The sequence below is a fragment of the Amaranthus tricolor genome, chromosome 14 (genome assembly GCF_026212465.1).
Source record: "Amaranthus tricolor cultivar Red isolate AtriRed21 chromosome 14, ASM2621246v1, whole genome shotgun sequence".
NCBI classification, from domain to species: Eukaryota; Viridiplantae; Streptophyta; class Magnoliopsida; order Caryophyllales; family Amaranthaceae; genus Amaranthus; species Amaranthus tricolor.
This window is the reverse complement of record NC_080060.1, coordinates 6,897,040-6,912,034: the sequence shown is the minus strand read 5'-3', so window position 1 is coordinate 6,912,034 and position 14,995 is coordinate 6,897,040. Positions and strand designations below refer to the sequence as shown.

At 30.4% G+C, this 14,995-nt stretch overlaps 3 protein-coding genes across 5 annotated transcripts; 2 read left to right on the top strand and 1 right to left on the bottom strand.

Moving 5' to 3' along the window:
- The first annotated feature begins 5,141 nt into the window (after window positions 1-5,141).
- On the top strand, window positions 5,142-9,372 carry LOC130800494 (protein WVD2-like 4). Of its 3 annotated transcripts, XM_057664065.1 has the most exons (9): window positions 5,142-5,719; window positions 5,995-6,184; window positions 6,272-6,363; window positions 6,452-6,510; window positions 7,311-7,385; window positions 7,472-7,556; window positions 7,674-7,745; window positions 7,883-7,990; window positions 8,732-9,372. In XM_057664065.1, the coding sequence occupies exons 1-9, from the start codon at window positions 5,465-5,467 to the stop codon at window positions 9,170-9,172; spliced, it is 1,377 nt and encodes a 458-aa protein (XP_057520048.1). In that variant the 5' UTR covers window positions 5,142-5,464; the 3' UTR covers window positions 9,173-9,372. The 3 variants fall into 3 exon arrangements, with proteins under 3 accessions (XP_057520048.1, XP_057520046.1, XP_057520047.1); XM_057664063.1 differs by having other exon boundaries at window positions 5,995-6,363; XM_057664064.1 differs by lacking the exon at window positions 7,311-7,385 and having other exon boundaries at window positions 5,995-6,363.
- A 408-nt stretch (window positions 9,373-9,780) lies between these two features.
- Window positions 9,781-10,930, bottom strand: LOC130800495 (uncharacterized). Its single transcript, XM_057664066.1, has one exon. It carries the CDS (start codon window positions 10,712-10,714, stop codon window positions 10,232-10,234), a length of 483 nt encoding a protein of 160 aa, XP_057520049.1. The 5' UTR covers window positions 10,715-10,930; the 3' UTR covers window positions 9,781-10,231.
- Window positions 10,931-12,356: 1,426 nt separating this feature from the next.
- Window positions 12,357-13,577, top strand: LOC130800493 (uncharacterized). The gene is made up of 2 exons (XM_057664061.1): window positions 12,357-12,566; window positions 13,110-13,577. Exons 1-2 carry the CDS (start codon window positions 12,434-12,436, stop codon window positions 13,400-13,402), a joined length of 426 nt encoding a protein of 141 aa, XP_057520044.1. The 5' UTR covers window positions 12,357-12,433; the 3' UTR covers window positions 13,403-13,577.
- Window positions 13,578-14,995: the final 1,418 nt, after the last annotated feature.

Sequence of the window (14,995 nt, the reverse complement as noted above, 5' to 3'; positions counted from 1 at the left end):
TTTTCACCACCCGAATGAATTATTAATCAAACTATGAGAGTATAATGGGGAATATGATTGGACAATAAATAAAGGGTAGATATTGTAAGAAGTAAGAAGAAGCTAATACTCCTATGAAGGTGAGCTGGATAATGCATGAGGCATTATCGTCCTCACGTTGTGACAGCTAATATTTGTACAAGTATTTTGCTTTTTATGTTTATATGTTTTGGACCGAGAAATGAGAAGGTTGGTAGACCGTCAACATGATTGGCGGGACGTGAGACCTATCACATTTCCACTTTCAACCACATCACCACCAATTTGGAGTTTTGGACCCACTAATATTTTACCTATAGGGGATGCAATTTGGCATAAGTGTTTAAAATAGATTTTTTTTAAGATCTTTTTTTATTCGAGTTACTCTTTGATCGCATTCTCTTTTATAGGTATGAGTTGTCGTCTTTCTTCCCTCCCCAAACCTTAATTATAGTTTTCTTATGAACGGAGGATAGACTGGGTATAATAATGATGATGTTTAAAATAGATCTCTTTAGGAATAGACATGGGTCGGATTTGGATCGAGTCCAATCAAATCTCGATCTAAATTCATTAATTTTTTGTAAACTCATACTTAGATTTGGACTTTTAAGATCTAAAAATATTAGACTCAATGGGTATATGATCCTACATGGGTCCTAATTGGGTCTTAATGTAATTATTAATACTTTCACTTTTTAACATTTAAAAGTTTAATTAGTATTAAAATGAGTCTATAGGCTTAATATAAGTCTAAGTTGAGTCCAAACAAATACATAGAAATAAGTTTAAACGAACTTTAACTTGATTCTATGTTGTCTAATAAATCGTGTCTGGATAGGGTCTAGGTCATAAATAAATCCAAAGAGAAGGCATGGGTCGGGTTTAGGTTCGGGGACCTTAGTCTTGACCAAACGACCTAATGACCTGAATGAACATCTCGTCTACAAGATAATTTCTCATGTCTATCAAAGTTGGGATTTTATCGCCACATTTTCTATTGTGTCGTAGCTCCTTACTTTTTTCTTTAGTGTTCATCTCTTTAACATCTCTCTAAAATAAACTCTCTCTTCTGATCCAATTAATTATTTGATCTCCTTATACCTAAAAATAATTAATAACATCATTAATAGAAGTATGAATAAATTAATATTAAATAAAAATAATATTATTGTCGTATTAACTAAAAACAAATATTTTTAAAAATGGGTAAGTCACACAAAGTGTACGACTAGTTTAGGCTCAATTGCATGCTTTATGCCGTGTGCAACTTGGCTTAGGCCGAGTCATACAAAATTGTGCGGCCTACCCCTTTTTCCTTTTTGTAAAAGAATTAAAATGAAAATAATAAATTAATATTTTAGATTTTTGTCTATAGTATTTACGAAAATCCATGTTTGTTGTGTTTACTTCAAACATCATTGAGTTTGATGAAATATGCAAATGTAACTATTTATCTATTAATACTAATAACTCCCTGAATTGCACAAGTTTTTATGTTAAATTGTTATATTGTGACAAATTTACTTTTTCTAAGTAAATAGTTGGAGTTTGTTTAAATTGTTAAGATAATAAGATAAAAATTTAAATCATGAGAAATATATCAAAATCAAAAGAAATTGAAAAGTTAAACTTGTTTGTTAACAATAGGATAGATTTTGGCAAAAAATAATTTATCTTGTCAAACTTTAAGTATTGTGTTTGCTTGGACGAATTTAAAATTTAGTTTTAATTTAATAGATTTTTACTCGTTGATAATCTAAACATCAAGTCATTTATGATCTGACATTTTTTCTTTATATTTACTTTTTTATAGTTTTTTAAAAAAAGGGAAATTTTACATAGTAGTATCCAATTTTCATGAAACAATTTTATAAGATTTTTGTTAATTTATGTTTAATTCAACATTTTGTAAGTTTTTTCCACATGGTAGCATCTAGTTTTTGCTCTTAAATGTTTAATTTACCGATTAATTTATCAACGCCCTTAAATGTTGTAACAATTTTATTTTCATTATAATTAATGGCATTATAAAGTTCAAAAGGTGCATTACAAATAGTAATGAATAATTCAAAAAAGCATTTTATAAGCTCAAAAGGTGCATTTCATAAATTCAAAAGGTGCATTCCAAGCATTAATACATATCTATTTAATTGTTACAACATTTAAGGGCGTTGATAAATTAATCGGTGTATTAAATGTTAAAATGGTGAATCAAACATTTGAGAGCAAAAATCGGATGCTACCATGTGGAAAAATTTTGCAAAATAATGAATTAAATGGAAATTAACAAGAATTTAATGAAAAATGCTACGGCAATTATACAGTGTATAAATTGGATGCTACCATGTGAAAAAATCTATCTTACAAAAGTATTACTACTTATGTTTAATGAAAGTTTCAAAAAAATTAAGTTTGGCTAAAAATTCGGCCTACTACATGCAAATTGCAATTTTTATTTGTCCTTATTTTTTCAGCTAAAAGTTTCTGTTACATGCAATTTTCTTTTTTAATTGTGTATATTAAAATTAAATTGGTTTATTTTTTCCCTCTTTGATCCATTTGAATTGATATTTTGTTTGGTAACTTAGTATTATTTTATTACTATTTACTTTTGACTAAAAATTTTTTATATTATTATTTATTATTAGAATGAGAAATTTATGGTTATGATATTAATTCACCAAACTCAAGATTTTTCTTTCCTTGTTTGAGCAAATGTTTAAGGTATACAATTAATAAAAATTTCAAAAAAATGTAGCCATGCAGTGAGTATATCTTCTCAATACAATAATATACTTCTTCTGTTCTGGAGTACTTGCACCCAATTGTAATATAACATGTAAAAAAATAGCATTATTAATAGCAAGTATAATGAAATTGAGATAGTAATAGATTAGTAGTTGCAGCAATAATCAAATGAAATAATTTTGCATGCTAATAAAAGCAATATGTACTATTAATTCGTCCCAATGCTAAATTTTTTATAGTATATATATTAGAATAACTTTTGATTGATAAATTATGTGAAAAGACAAAAAATTCAAATTATATGCATGATATTTATAGTGTCACTTTTGAAAGACTTTAAAGATGAGTATATGAAAAATTAATATTAAAAATTCTCGTATTTATTTAGAGAGAATAAGACTTTGGAAAAATTAGAGAATGAGAATTTTGCTAGCTAAACTCCCAAAAAAATGTCTTGGAGTGGTTACTGGTATTTAGAATTGAGACAAGGTTATGCAAAATGACATATTTGTCAATTGTCATTAATGAAAACAAAAAAAAGATAGAAAAATATTTTGAATAATCCCACTTATTATATATTTTATGTGAATAATCCTTACTATTAATTATTTAGAAATAATTCAATCTTTATATATTTTTTGCTGACAACAACCCTTGATGCATTTTAATCTGCTTTTTTTTAGATACTTACCAACAAAGAGGAGTAAAGGTAAACCAACGAAGAAACATAAGGAGGATGAAGAAGTTAGTGTAACGACTAACGAGGACCTACTGTAGCTGATTAAAAGGAGAAGGGGTGCTGTTAGCAAAAAAATATACAAATGCTGAATTATTTAGAAATGCTCAATAATAGAATTTATTCACATGGACAATAAGTGAGATTATTCAGGATAATTTTTCGGAAATAAATAAGTAATGTTCAATTTTCAATTTTTTTATAACCTATTCTATAACTATTATCGTCTCTTATTATTTGTCAAACAAAGAGATAAACTATTTTTTCTGTTAAGTCTAATATCTAAAAAAAAAAATTCTTAGAACTATTTTTTCCATTCTTTAGTAATTACTCCTATCTCTGTTTCTCTCTCTTCATACTAGAACGAGAAGAGAGACACAGAAATTCACCTGATATTCAACTTTTGAGTTCTAAAAGCATTATCATCAATTCCCTCAACCGTTTTCTCATCACCATTATCCCGTTCAGCCGTTCTGTCCCAAAAAGTAGTCTTACACACTACATTCTGTTTAGAATGTATAATGTTTATCGAAAATTATAATTAGTTAAATTAAATTTAAATTAATAATTAATTGGAAATATTCTAAGATTGTAAAATCTTTTTGTTCTGGTATAAACACAGGTTGCGGCTCGCTACTTGGCCTGGTCGCAGCTTGCGACTTTCGCGCTAGTTTTTGCAATGTTCATTTTATTCGGTTTTGTTAGTTATTCAATAACTACCTACGGTTAATATGGTTATATTAACTGAATTATTGGGGTGAATTGATTTAATATCGACATTGATTCGTGAGTTGATGTTGCGGTTCATGAAATGACATATTACTTTATGAAAAGTTGTATGCTTTTCTATAAATATAGTAGACATGTGTAAGTTATTTGTTACATGAGATGTACATGGAATATACATGCAATTTCTGATTTTTCTTTTTCTTCTCTAGTACTTTATATAGAGAACTTACAATCCTCGATTGTAAATTTCCGTTTCTTCTTCCACTTAAGTTTTCTCTTGTCGTTCTAAGTTTCTTGTGCTAGGAATTTAGTGTAATTCTTTGTATATCAGAACATATTTCCGATTTATATTCCCAATCACCGTAGTAGGGAGAAAATAATGTTTTAGAAAAGAACATCTCGCCTAGAATTAATATCAAGTTCACATACAAAATCTTCTTATTACTATGTTCGATATATGGTGTTCCGATAATAAAGTTCACATTTAGTGTATGTAAAGCAAAGGTTTGAACTTGCCATATATTTTATAACTTACTAAATTTATGTAGCTTTATTTTATATGTTTAATTAATAAAATTAAAGTCACATTTATAACACATACCTTCAGTTACTTCTTATTTTATAACTTTTCATCAATTTTTATTGCACAATTTGGGTGGATCTATCTGTATTTTTTTTGCCCCATTTACCCAATAAAGTTGTTTCCTTTTTCCCCATTTAATGTCAATTAAATGATCATCATTTCATCATACACATGGAGTTCATAAGAACTTATTCGTTGAGTAGTGTTTTTATGTCAATCGAACTCTAGAAGTGTACATTCTGGTGTTCCGACATAATTTTAACATGATATCTCAAATCGGGTTAAATTCGGATTTTGAGTATACATAAAAATTTTATTGGTTTTGATTGATCGGGTTAATTTTGGACAACTCTAGTCATATGGGTTATTTCCCTTAGCCTCTCATTGTGGTCCATTTGTCCTTACATAACTTGTTTTTTCTTACATAATTTTTGGCTATTCTCTATTATTTCTTTGATGGGTATAGCTAGTGTGGTACCATTATATGACCCTTTAGACAACATTGTTATCTTATGTCCTGTTGTAATCATTCATGTTGAAGAATAGAAAGATATGTTATTCTGTGGTTAATTCCTGCCTTTTCTCTTCTACTTTTTTGTAATTGGGTGATTTTTAATTCTTTTATTTGTATAGATATTTTATCAGTTATGGGGTTTGTTCAAATGGAGTCTCAAAATGGAGTTCAAGTAAAGAATAATGGTTTCAATGAGAATGGTGTTGATGAGAAACCAATTGTGGAAGAATTGGGTATCAATCAGAATGTTGCAAATGATGAAAAAGTTTCAGAATCAAATGTTGATGTCAAAAATGTAGCAAAATCTGATGCTTCTAAGGTGTCTAAGACCAAATCTGGTGGCCTAAAAGGATCCAAAATTGGGACATTGATTTCTAAATCTTCTAAGGTATGATAACATAACATCATTTAACATTTATGTACTTTCTAAGTCATGTTTTTAGGTAGAGGTGTTCATTTGGGTTATTGAATCAGGTGTTTTGAGTCGGTTCAAAATGGGGTCTTGTTTTCAAATTGATTTTACATTATTTTAAATTCATTTTGAAGTCGGGTTAAGTCAGATTCGGTTCCAAGGTCAGGTAAATATCGGTGATTGATCTCTTTTGAGCACCTCTACTTTTAGGTTATGCAGTTTCTGAAGTTTGGTGTTTTGAATGGATGAAGGAATCAACTGTCACCAAAAGAATAATTGAGCTAGCTAATGGAAAAGGTGGGTCCCAATTACAAGGCAATAAGAAGGCAAGCTTGTCTCAGAGTCTTTCATTCCCATCAAAAGGTGTTCATGGTAATCTGATGAAGCAAAGCCTTGATGCAACCTCTGTGAAATCAAACTCTAAGAAATCACTATCAAATGGTAAAAAGTCCAATCCTTGTTCTTCAGACCCATCAGTGACTTCAGATTCCATTATGGATCAATCTAATGGTTACACATTGGGTGAAGTTACTTCAAAGGAAACTAGTGTCAAAAAGATTGGTGCATCTGCTAGACAATCACCTTCAAGTGAATCTGCTTCTAGAATCAAACACTCTGTGGTATGATTCACTTTTTTTGTGTTGTGTATTAAAATTTTGTTGGTGGGTCTTTAATGCCATTTCTAAATCTGTTTTGTTTGTGTCTCAGTCCACAAAATCGGGTTCGAAGATGGGGAATGCTAATGGTCATGCCTCTGTCACTTCACAGTATGTTTTGGTGACTATACTGTGTACCTCATTTAGGCTATTTAGTCTTGTTTCTTGTATAACATATACCGGGGCTCAACCATCAGCTTAAACTTTTGGTTTAGTTGGTTTATTGACATTGTATTGAAGCCCAGGTCATGGGCTTGAATCTTGTCCACACCCCTTCTTTCAAGTGGAATCATAAGACCAAGTATGTTTTGGTGACTACTTTACCTTTATTTAGACTATTTAGTCTTGTTTCTTGTATAACACATAACGAAGCTCAACCATCAGCTTGAACTTTTGGTTAACTTGGTTTATACATGCTATCAAAGGCCAAGTCATGGGTTTGAATCTTATCCACACCCCTCCCTTCAAGCGAAATCATTAGCACCAAGTATGAGTGAGAATTGTGCTGGATCTACACTCCTTGCTCAATGAGCTCTCGTTGAGGGACTAGGGGACGGGATATCACAATATGTAACATATATTAGGGCTTAACCGTTAGAAATACTTCACATGTGAAGAAGATCCCATATCGTTAAAATAGTAGGTTGTAGACTTGTATATGATACTTGATGGGTAATCCTCTTAATACCATATGGTTTTCATGTGTTGTATGCAAGTCAACGCTCATTACTTGTGGGTCTGTGGGACTGAGCCCACTGGTACCCTGTGGGTGTGTCCACATGAGTGGGCCCATGGGGTGATCATGTGTCGAATTGTTACGGCCTAACATTAACTATAACCACCAACTTGATCTTTTGGTTGAGTTGATTCCGACATTTTTAAGATTCTTATTAACTTCTTAATAAATTCAGACCTGTTGATCAAACTCCAAAACCCGTCAAAGAATCGTTGTCTGAGGATAGTGAGGAAATCAAAGATCCAAATCAGTATGGTTTCTACCCTGCATCTTAGATTTATACACCTGTTTATCTAACCTATGTTCATCTGATCAATGGGACTTATATGTTAACAGAAACCAGAACAATTCTGCATCTAAGAAAAATTCTATCATTGGATTTGCGTTTAGATTGGATGAACGTGCTGAAAAACGAAAAGAGGTACTTAAGGAAGTTGTGTTTGCGTGTTTTATCTAATATATTGCTCGTCGGTTTGTTTGTTTTTGAGTTTTCTCAATGAAATATGAAATTACAAATGTTGTTTTGTAATTCCACCAGTTTAATATGAAAATTGAAGAGAAGATTCATGCCAAAGAGGCTGAGAAAAATAACTTGCAGGCCAAATCCAAGGTATTGGACTCGGTTTTCTTTACACAAACTTGTCTAAATTTGTTCCTTGTGGTCTCGAAATTTGCCTGTTATATTACATTGGTGATCGACTTCCGTCTTTCAGTAGTTTATTAATCTATTTCCTTCGAGTTTTACAGGAGAGTCAGCAGGCGGAGATAAAACAGCTGAGAAAGAGTTTGAACTTCAAAGCTACACCAATGCCAAGTTTCTATAAAGAACCTCCTCCAAAAGTTGAACTAAAGAAGGTTAGTTTGATTGTGCAAGGGTGTAATTAACTTGTCCGAGATTGGTATTTCTCGTTTATATCTATGATGCTACGCTTGTCGAGTTCGACACCAAACTTACCCATATTGGTTAACACAAATTCTTAAATGAGACAATTTCATGGTGAGACTATATCTATTGAGCTGATCTATGTATATTTAATGTGTTAAAGTGATCAATTAGAGAAATGGGCTAATTATATGTGTCCGTCTCATGGTGAGATGGTCTCATACTAGATGAGTTGGTTAAGGCTCTGGCATTGTTACCATTGTTAAGTCTGGCCCACAATGTTAGCTTGACCTGTCTTGAGTCTGCTTTACGACTCAACACTCTAGGAGCCAAATACACAGGCTTTCCACTTTAGCCAACCTCGTTGAAAGTAAAGGCCTTTTTTTGTATAGTCTTGTTGTGATTCAGATGTACTGCAAATACATCGAATTACATATCGAACACCTTCGATGTTCTCATGCTTCGAGTATCTTCTGCGGATGTGCTCATTTCCTATTAAAATGAAGTAGGATAGATTGGTATCAATGTATCATATACTGCAGGCATTGTAGCGGAATGTGCTAAAAGTTCAGAGAAACAAGCGCATAGGCACACCACACACTTCCAAATCCCCGGCTAATTTTTACTTGCTCAAGTGCATCGACTGCTTTTTTTTGCGATACTGTATTTCACAATGTTGCAAATCGGTAACCATTGGTAACGCTTATTCACAGATACCCACAACGCGTCCAGTATCTCCAAAGCTCGGCAGAAACAAGAGTTCTGTCGGAGCAGCAGTTACTACTGCTACTGTCGGAGGTGCAGCTTGTGTTAGCCCCCGTGTGAGCAACATGATCAAGAAAGTTAATGCAAATGGCGAAGGATTTTCTGATGCTACTCAAAAATCGGTGAGGAAATCCCAATCAAAGCTTCAAGCTCGAGAATCAATCAACGTAAAAAGTGTAGAGAAAATCGGTAAATCAAAGACAAAGAAAAGGGAAGGCGAAGTTGAAAATGAGGCCCGGGAAGAAAACCAAAGTTCCCTTCAAGATTCCGTTGAGGTTGCTGAGGAAGCAAACAAAGTCATCGATGTGGCTACTACCCCGGACAATGGGGTGATCGCAAATACCACCATCACTGAGGCCATATCCAACGAAATCATGGTTGGGGGTTGACGAAAGATCAAAAATTTACTTTCGATGCTCAAACTTCCTGCAACTTGGTGAGGTTGACGCTGATGTAAAAAGACGTGCATTTGTATATTGAGAGTTGTATATCGTTTACTATTTGTTATGTCAACGAGGGGAAAAACAGAGAAATCTATGTATTGGATCCTTAAAGGTTAATATATTGTTGTCTTCACTTTTTTTGTTCATTTATGTGATTATTTTGGTGTTGATACATTATAGAACATGCATTTATTTGAGTTTTTATGACTGAAATCTGCAATAGTGATTGCATATCTTATGCTTCCACTGTCTTGAGTTATCAGAGAAGATGGGCTTCTAAGTTATGGCAAGGAGAGCGGAAACATTAACACTATGTTTCGACGTTGGATACGGGGAGATGGAGGGAAAAGGAGAAATTGAAAGATTAGTTATAGTCATCAACCTAGTATCTCGTACTGGTCGGAGTCTGGAGGGAGGAAGGTAACAGACATTTCATATCCGTATCCTCTCTAAGGAAAGGGCAAAGAAGAATGCACGCACTTAGTTCAGATGAGCTTTTCCATTATGTGGATACCAAATTAAAAGGGAGCTTTTTTTCATTTTAGAGACTTAACTAATCCTTTCAACATTAAAAAGCTTTGGAAAGATACACATAGAACCACGCTCTGTCTCCCAGCTTGTTCGAGCTTGTTGTCGCTCACAAACAATGTTACATTTACATGAAACTTGCTCAAACGAAAAAGAGGTCCTAACCACATTATAAAACAACTTAGAAATTAGACAATGGTTTACTATTTAAACAATGAAGACAAGGAATTGAACAAATCATCAACAAAGCAACCCAAACCATAAAATCCAACATATAAACAAAATCGAGTATGATTCGATCCGATCTGAAATAACCTGTATATAAAAATCAAAATAAAATCATTATTAAGATATTTACATATACTCAAGAACCGAAATTAACCTGGCCCAAAATATTATATCTGAAACCCGCCCAAACACTCGAAAAGGACACCTCTAATCGCAAGAAAAAAGAATAAAAACAAATACAATGTAAAATCATAATTTATATTCCCATTCCTTTTCTTTTTGTGTTTCTCTTTGAGAAGGGCTTCTCCAAAAACCAGTAGAATAAAACTTATCCCACATTTCTTCTTCCAATCTAATAAACTCATTATCCATAACCACCATGGTAACCTCATCTGTTTCACTCCCAAGCCCAAGCCCAAGCCCGACTTCTTGATAATGGTTATGGCTGCTACATTGTCGCCACTCGTCACGTCGACTTCTAATTCTTCGATTCCTAAAAGCCTTCTTGCAAATTCCTGCAGGAACTTTGTAAACTAAAAGCACCACCAAATTAACCAAAGAGCATGGGCAACAGCACCACACGGCTACGCACCCTGCGGTCGTGCCTCCAGCCATCTCCGCTATCCTTCCGCTAGTGGAGGATGACGGAGATGCCTGCAGCAGTGGTTGTTTTCTCCTGTATACGGTTGAACCCGTCTCTTGTCTGATTATTATCCGTTTTTGACCCGTCATTGATTATAAATTTTTTAATTATTAATTTAAATTTATATTTTTATCTCTCGACTCCTGAAATTATTTCAAGAGTGCGAGGAGATAGAAAGGGAGGAAAAATTAATCTTTTTCAATGAAAATCTATGAACATGTTCTTGAAAAGGGTGGTTAAGAGAAAGGTTGTTAGATTATATAAGATTTGAGGCTTTAACTAAAAAATAGGGTGATATATTCTTATTATTGATTGGTTGTGAGTAATGTTTGATTTTCAAAATCTTTTATGCTTTGTTGTATTGTAAGTTACAAATGTGGATGAGACAGATCAAAACATTGGTTTTGAGTTGGAATAAAAACTTATTAACACGAAATAAATTAAACTTTTTTTTTTGTATAGGGTAGGGGAAAAGAAGGAGATGATGAAATTAAATTAAAAATTAGCTAGAAAAAATAATATACATTTTAACTGAGATAAAATTTAATTTTCAAATAAAACACGCTTAAATCCTTTTATTTTTTGATTAAGTAAAAAGTACAATCAAACATGATAATGTTATGATATTAAACTTCATTTTACTTTTTTAGAAACTCAAGTATATAAACATTTCACAACTTTTGAATCAATTATTACTGAACAAACTTATTTATTCAATTCTTGTATTTTAACAAGAAGAATCATTCGATCAAATATGCTAATTAACTATGGAAAAAATTAAGTTTTTGTTCGTGAATTATGATCTTTATACAAAGTAAAAATCTATTCTCCTAATCAAATGTCCCATTTGATTTTGCACACTTATTGATGCACTATTTTAATTCTAATTATCTCTAATTGTTTATAATTAAAAACTATATCAAGTTGATATTGATAAAATTTACATTAAAACGAATTAAATAAAATTTCGCTTCTGTTTAAAATTATAGATTAAAGATAATGTACAAAATTAAAATGATTGGAAAATAGTGTCAAAAACTTTAACAATACAGCCCAAATCACTGTTAGCCAAGCCATCCCGCCCTCGATCAACAACAAGCTTCTCAAGCACCTCAAGCTATCGTTCAAGGAAAGAGCAACTTAGTCAACCTTTCATAAATGTATCAAATATTATTTGTGTTTGAGCTTGAGCTAGTCTCTATAATAGAATTTTTTAGGCCCAACTCATTAAAGTTTAATACCTATTTTTATTCTGTATTTTTCTTTATGGGTCAGTTCAACTAGAAATAATCTGTCAAAAAGATTATCTCTCACAAAAATTTAAATTAGTCTACAGAAATGATTAATTCTCTCGGCCCTTGCATATAAGGATTTTCTAGTGTCCTCTTTGATGCAAGTTTTTAAATTTTTTTTGTCTATGTTTTGGTTTTGTTAGCTATTAAGTATTGATAGTGCCTTGGTGTTTTAGACACCCTTGTGTAGGAGCTTTTTCCTTGCAATTTATTTTACCTTTTTGGCAATAAAATTATATTTTCAAAAAACAAAAACAATGGTTGTATGTTTTGAAGACAATACTTTAACCCAAAAATAGATAAGACTCTAAAATTAATATTTTATTTACGCTAGTGAATGTAAAATTTTTATTTTATGGCATGGGATGGCACATAGACAATATTAACTATTAAAAAAATAATAAAATAAAATGCTTCTCTTCTATTCTCATTCTTATTTATCATCAAATATTTGTAAAAAAAAAAGGGTGAATAAATTTTGAAATTGGGTTGTAGATCTCATTAAGAAGAAGAGAAATGGAAGGGACAAATTCATTAGGGACAGGATTTATGACAGTTTTCGTCGTCTCAGGAAGTATGGCATTCCTTGCCCTTCAACTCCACAAACGTCTTCTTTCTAATTTTATGAAACGCATCGATTTTGAATTAGGTATTTTTTTTCATTAATGTTTTTTCGTTTGAAAACAAATTTTACAGTACTCAAATTATGTGTTACACATTATATACACCTCACTTTTGCATGAAACCGTTTAGTTTTTCATGTACGAGGATAATTCTAATTATATAAAATCTTTTATAGCAACAATTTTAGTTTTTATTTTTTATGTTATTTAATGCGCTATATAAACATAAAAATATCCTCCATAATTATAATTCATAATCATAGATTTTGATGTATGGAAAATTTCCCATATAATTACAATAACACAATATTATCTGTTTCTTTTTAATAGTAACACTTTTAGTTTTTATGTTATTTAATAATTAATGCGCTATGTGAACATAAACATATCTTTAAATGAGCAAAAATAAAAATAATATAAAGATGATATAATAAATATTTGCATTGAGACGAATTCAATAAAATCTTTTAAAAACGGAAAATAGTAATTTTAAAGAATCATTCAAATCATCAAATCCGCACTCATTATCAAACAATTTACCAATTATGTTGATATTTTTTAAAAATCAGGACACGAAAATTGTGAATTGAAGAAAAGGGTCCGGTTCGATGGAAATACAAGAGAAGAAGCATCATCGACCGAAATTGATAACAAAGGCAAGTTAGGAAAAATATTGTGGTTAAAAAAGAGGTACAAAAACAAAGGAGCAGAGGATGGCAATGGCAATAGTAATAGCATGCCTCTAAACAGGTTGGCGTTATATAATGGCATTCTCAAATACAAAATGTTATTTCCAAAGACAGGTTATGGAAATGGAATCTCCAGAGGAAGGAATTCATCTTGTGTTCATTCTATTTACTGATTTTTTTTTTATTTTTTTTTTTACATATTGAATTTTGTATATTTTCTCTTTTTAATAGGAGCTAATCCCAATTCTTGATTATGTCCCCTTTAATTAAGCTAAACTAAGTTAGTATCCAATTGTAAATTCCACCTTTGTTAATGTACTCCCTCGGTTTTATAATACTGATTACATGTATGAATATAGTGCACACTAAAATAATATACACTTATCTAAAAAGCAAGGTATGAGTTAGAGTATGATCAAGTAGAGTAGAGAGTGAACATGTTCTCTTCGTCTGATCTGATTGGATTTGATCTGAATTTACTAAGGTCTGATCTGATCTGGTCTGATCTGGTCTGATTCAGTCTGATCTGATCTGAATCTTTCTGATCTGATCTGATCTGGTCTGGTCTGATCTGATCTGATCTGATCTGGTCTGGTCTGATCTGAAACTTTCTGATCTGATCTGAATAGTTATAATGATTATTATTATTTATTTTTAGTATTATTATTATTATTATTATTATTATTATTATTATTATCATTATAATAATAATAATAATAATAATAATAATAATAATAATAATAGTAATAATAATAATAATAATAATAATAATAATAATAATAAATATTATTATTATTATTATTATTATTATTATTATTATTATTATTATTATTATTATTATTTATCATTATTATTATGTCTTATTATTAATATTACATACTACATAGTTATAATGATTATTAATAATAATAATAATAATAATAATAATAATAATAATAATAATAATAATTATTATTATTATTATTATAATTATTATTATTATTATTATTATTATTATTATTATTATTATAATAATAATAATAATAATTATTATTATTATTATTTATTATTATTATTATGTCTTATTATTAATATTACATACTACATAGTTATAATGATTAATAATAATAATAATAATAATAATAATATAATAATAATAATAATAATAATAATAATAATAATAATAATAATAATAATAATAATATAATATAATATAATATAATAATAATAATAATAATAATAATAATAATAATAATAATAATAATAATAACAATAATAATAATAATAATAATAATAATAATAATAATAATAATAATAATAATGGTATGGTTTGATCTGATCTGGTCTGATCTGATCTGATCTGGTCTGATCTGGTCTGGTCTGATCTGAAACTTTCTAATCTGATCTGAATAGTTCTGATCTGATCTGATCTGATCTGATCTGGTCTGATCTGATCTGATCTGATTCCAATAAGAATAAGTAATAAGTTAAAAAAATAAGTTGAAGAGAACACCTTCTAAGCACCGTAAAGTTGTAAATAACATATTGAGAAAGGGTGCACAATAAAAAAAACCATTTTAGACTTACACTTTTGTTTGGCATCTTGCACGTTAATTAATAGAAGTAATTTAAGAAGAATAACTTTGGAATAGAGTTTATTAATTTTTGACTTTATTATATGGATAAGCAATAATTAAAGGGCAATCATCCATTAAATAAAATTAATGGACCAATAAAATTGTGTTATTCATTTCTCAACCAACTAAAAAAAATTTTCACAAAAGAAA

What these genes read in the sequence shown, in the direction of transcription:
- LOC130800494 (XM_057664063.1), top strand. Translation starts at nt 5,465, where the DNA reads ATGGGGTTTGTTCAAATGGAGTCTCAAAATGGAGTTCAAGTAAAGAAT. An exon ending in CTAGAATCAAACACTCTGTG is followed by an intron (nt 6,364 to 6,451) that starts GTATGATTCACT and finishes TTTGTGTCTCAG; the next exon opens with TCCACAAAATCGGGTTCGAA. An exon ending in CATGCCTCTGTCACTTCACA is followed by an intron (nt 6,511 to 7,310) that starts GTATGTTTTGGT and finishes TAATAAATTCAG; the next exon opens with ACCTGTTGATCAAACTCCAA.
- LOC130800495 (XM_057664066.1), bottom strand. Translation starts at nt 10,714, where the DNA reads ATGACGGGTCAAAAACGGATAATAATCAGACAAGAGACGGGTTCAACC.
- LOC130800493 (XM_057664061.1), top strand. Translation starts at nt 12,434, where the DNA reads ATGGAAGGGACAAATTCATTAGGGACAGGATTTATGACAGTTTTCGTC. An exon ending in ACGCATCGATTTTGAATTAG is followed by an intron (nt 12,567 to 13,109) that starts GTATTTTTTTTC and finishes TTTAAAAATCAG; the next exon opens with GACACGAAAATTGTGAATTG.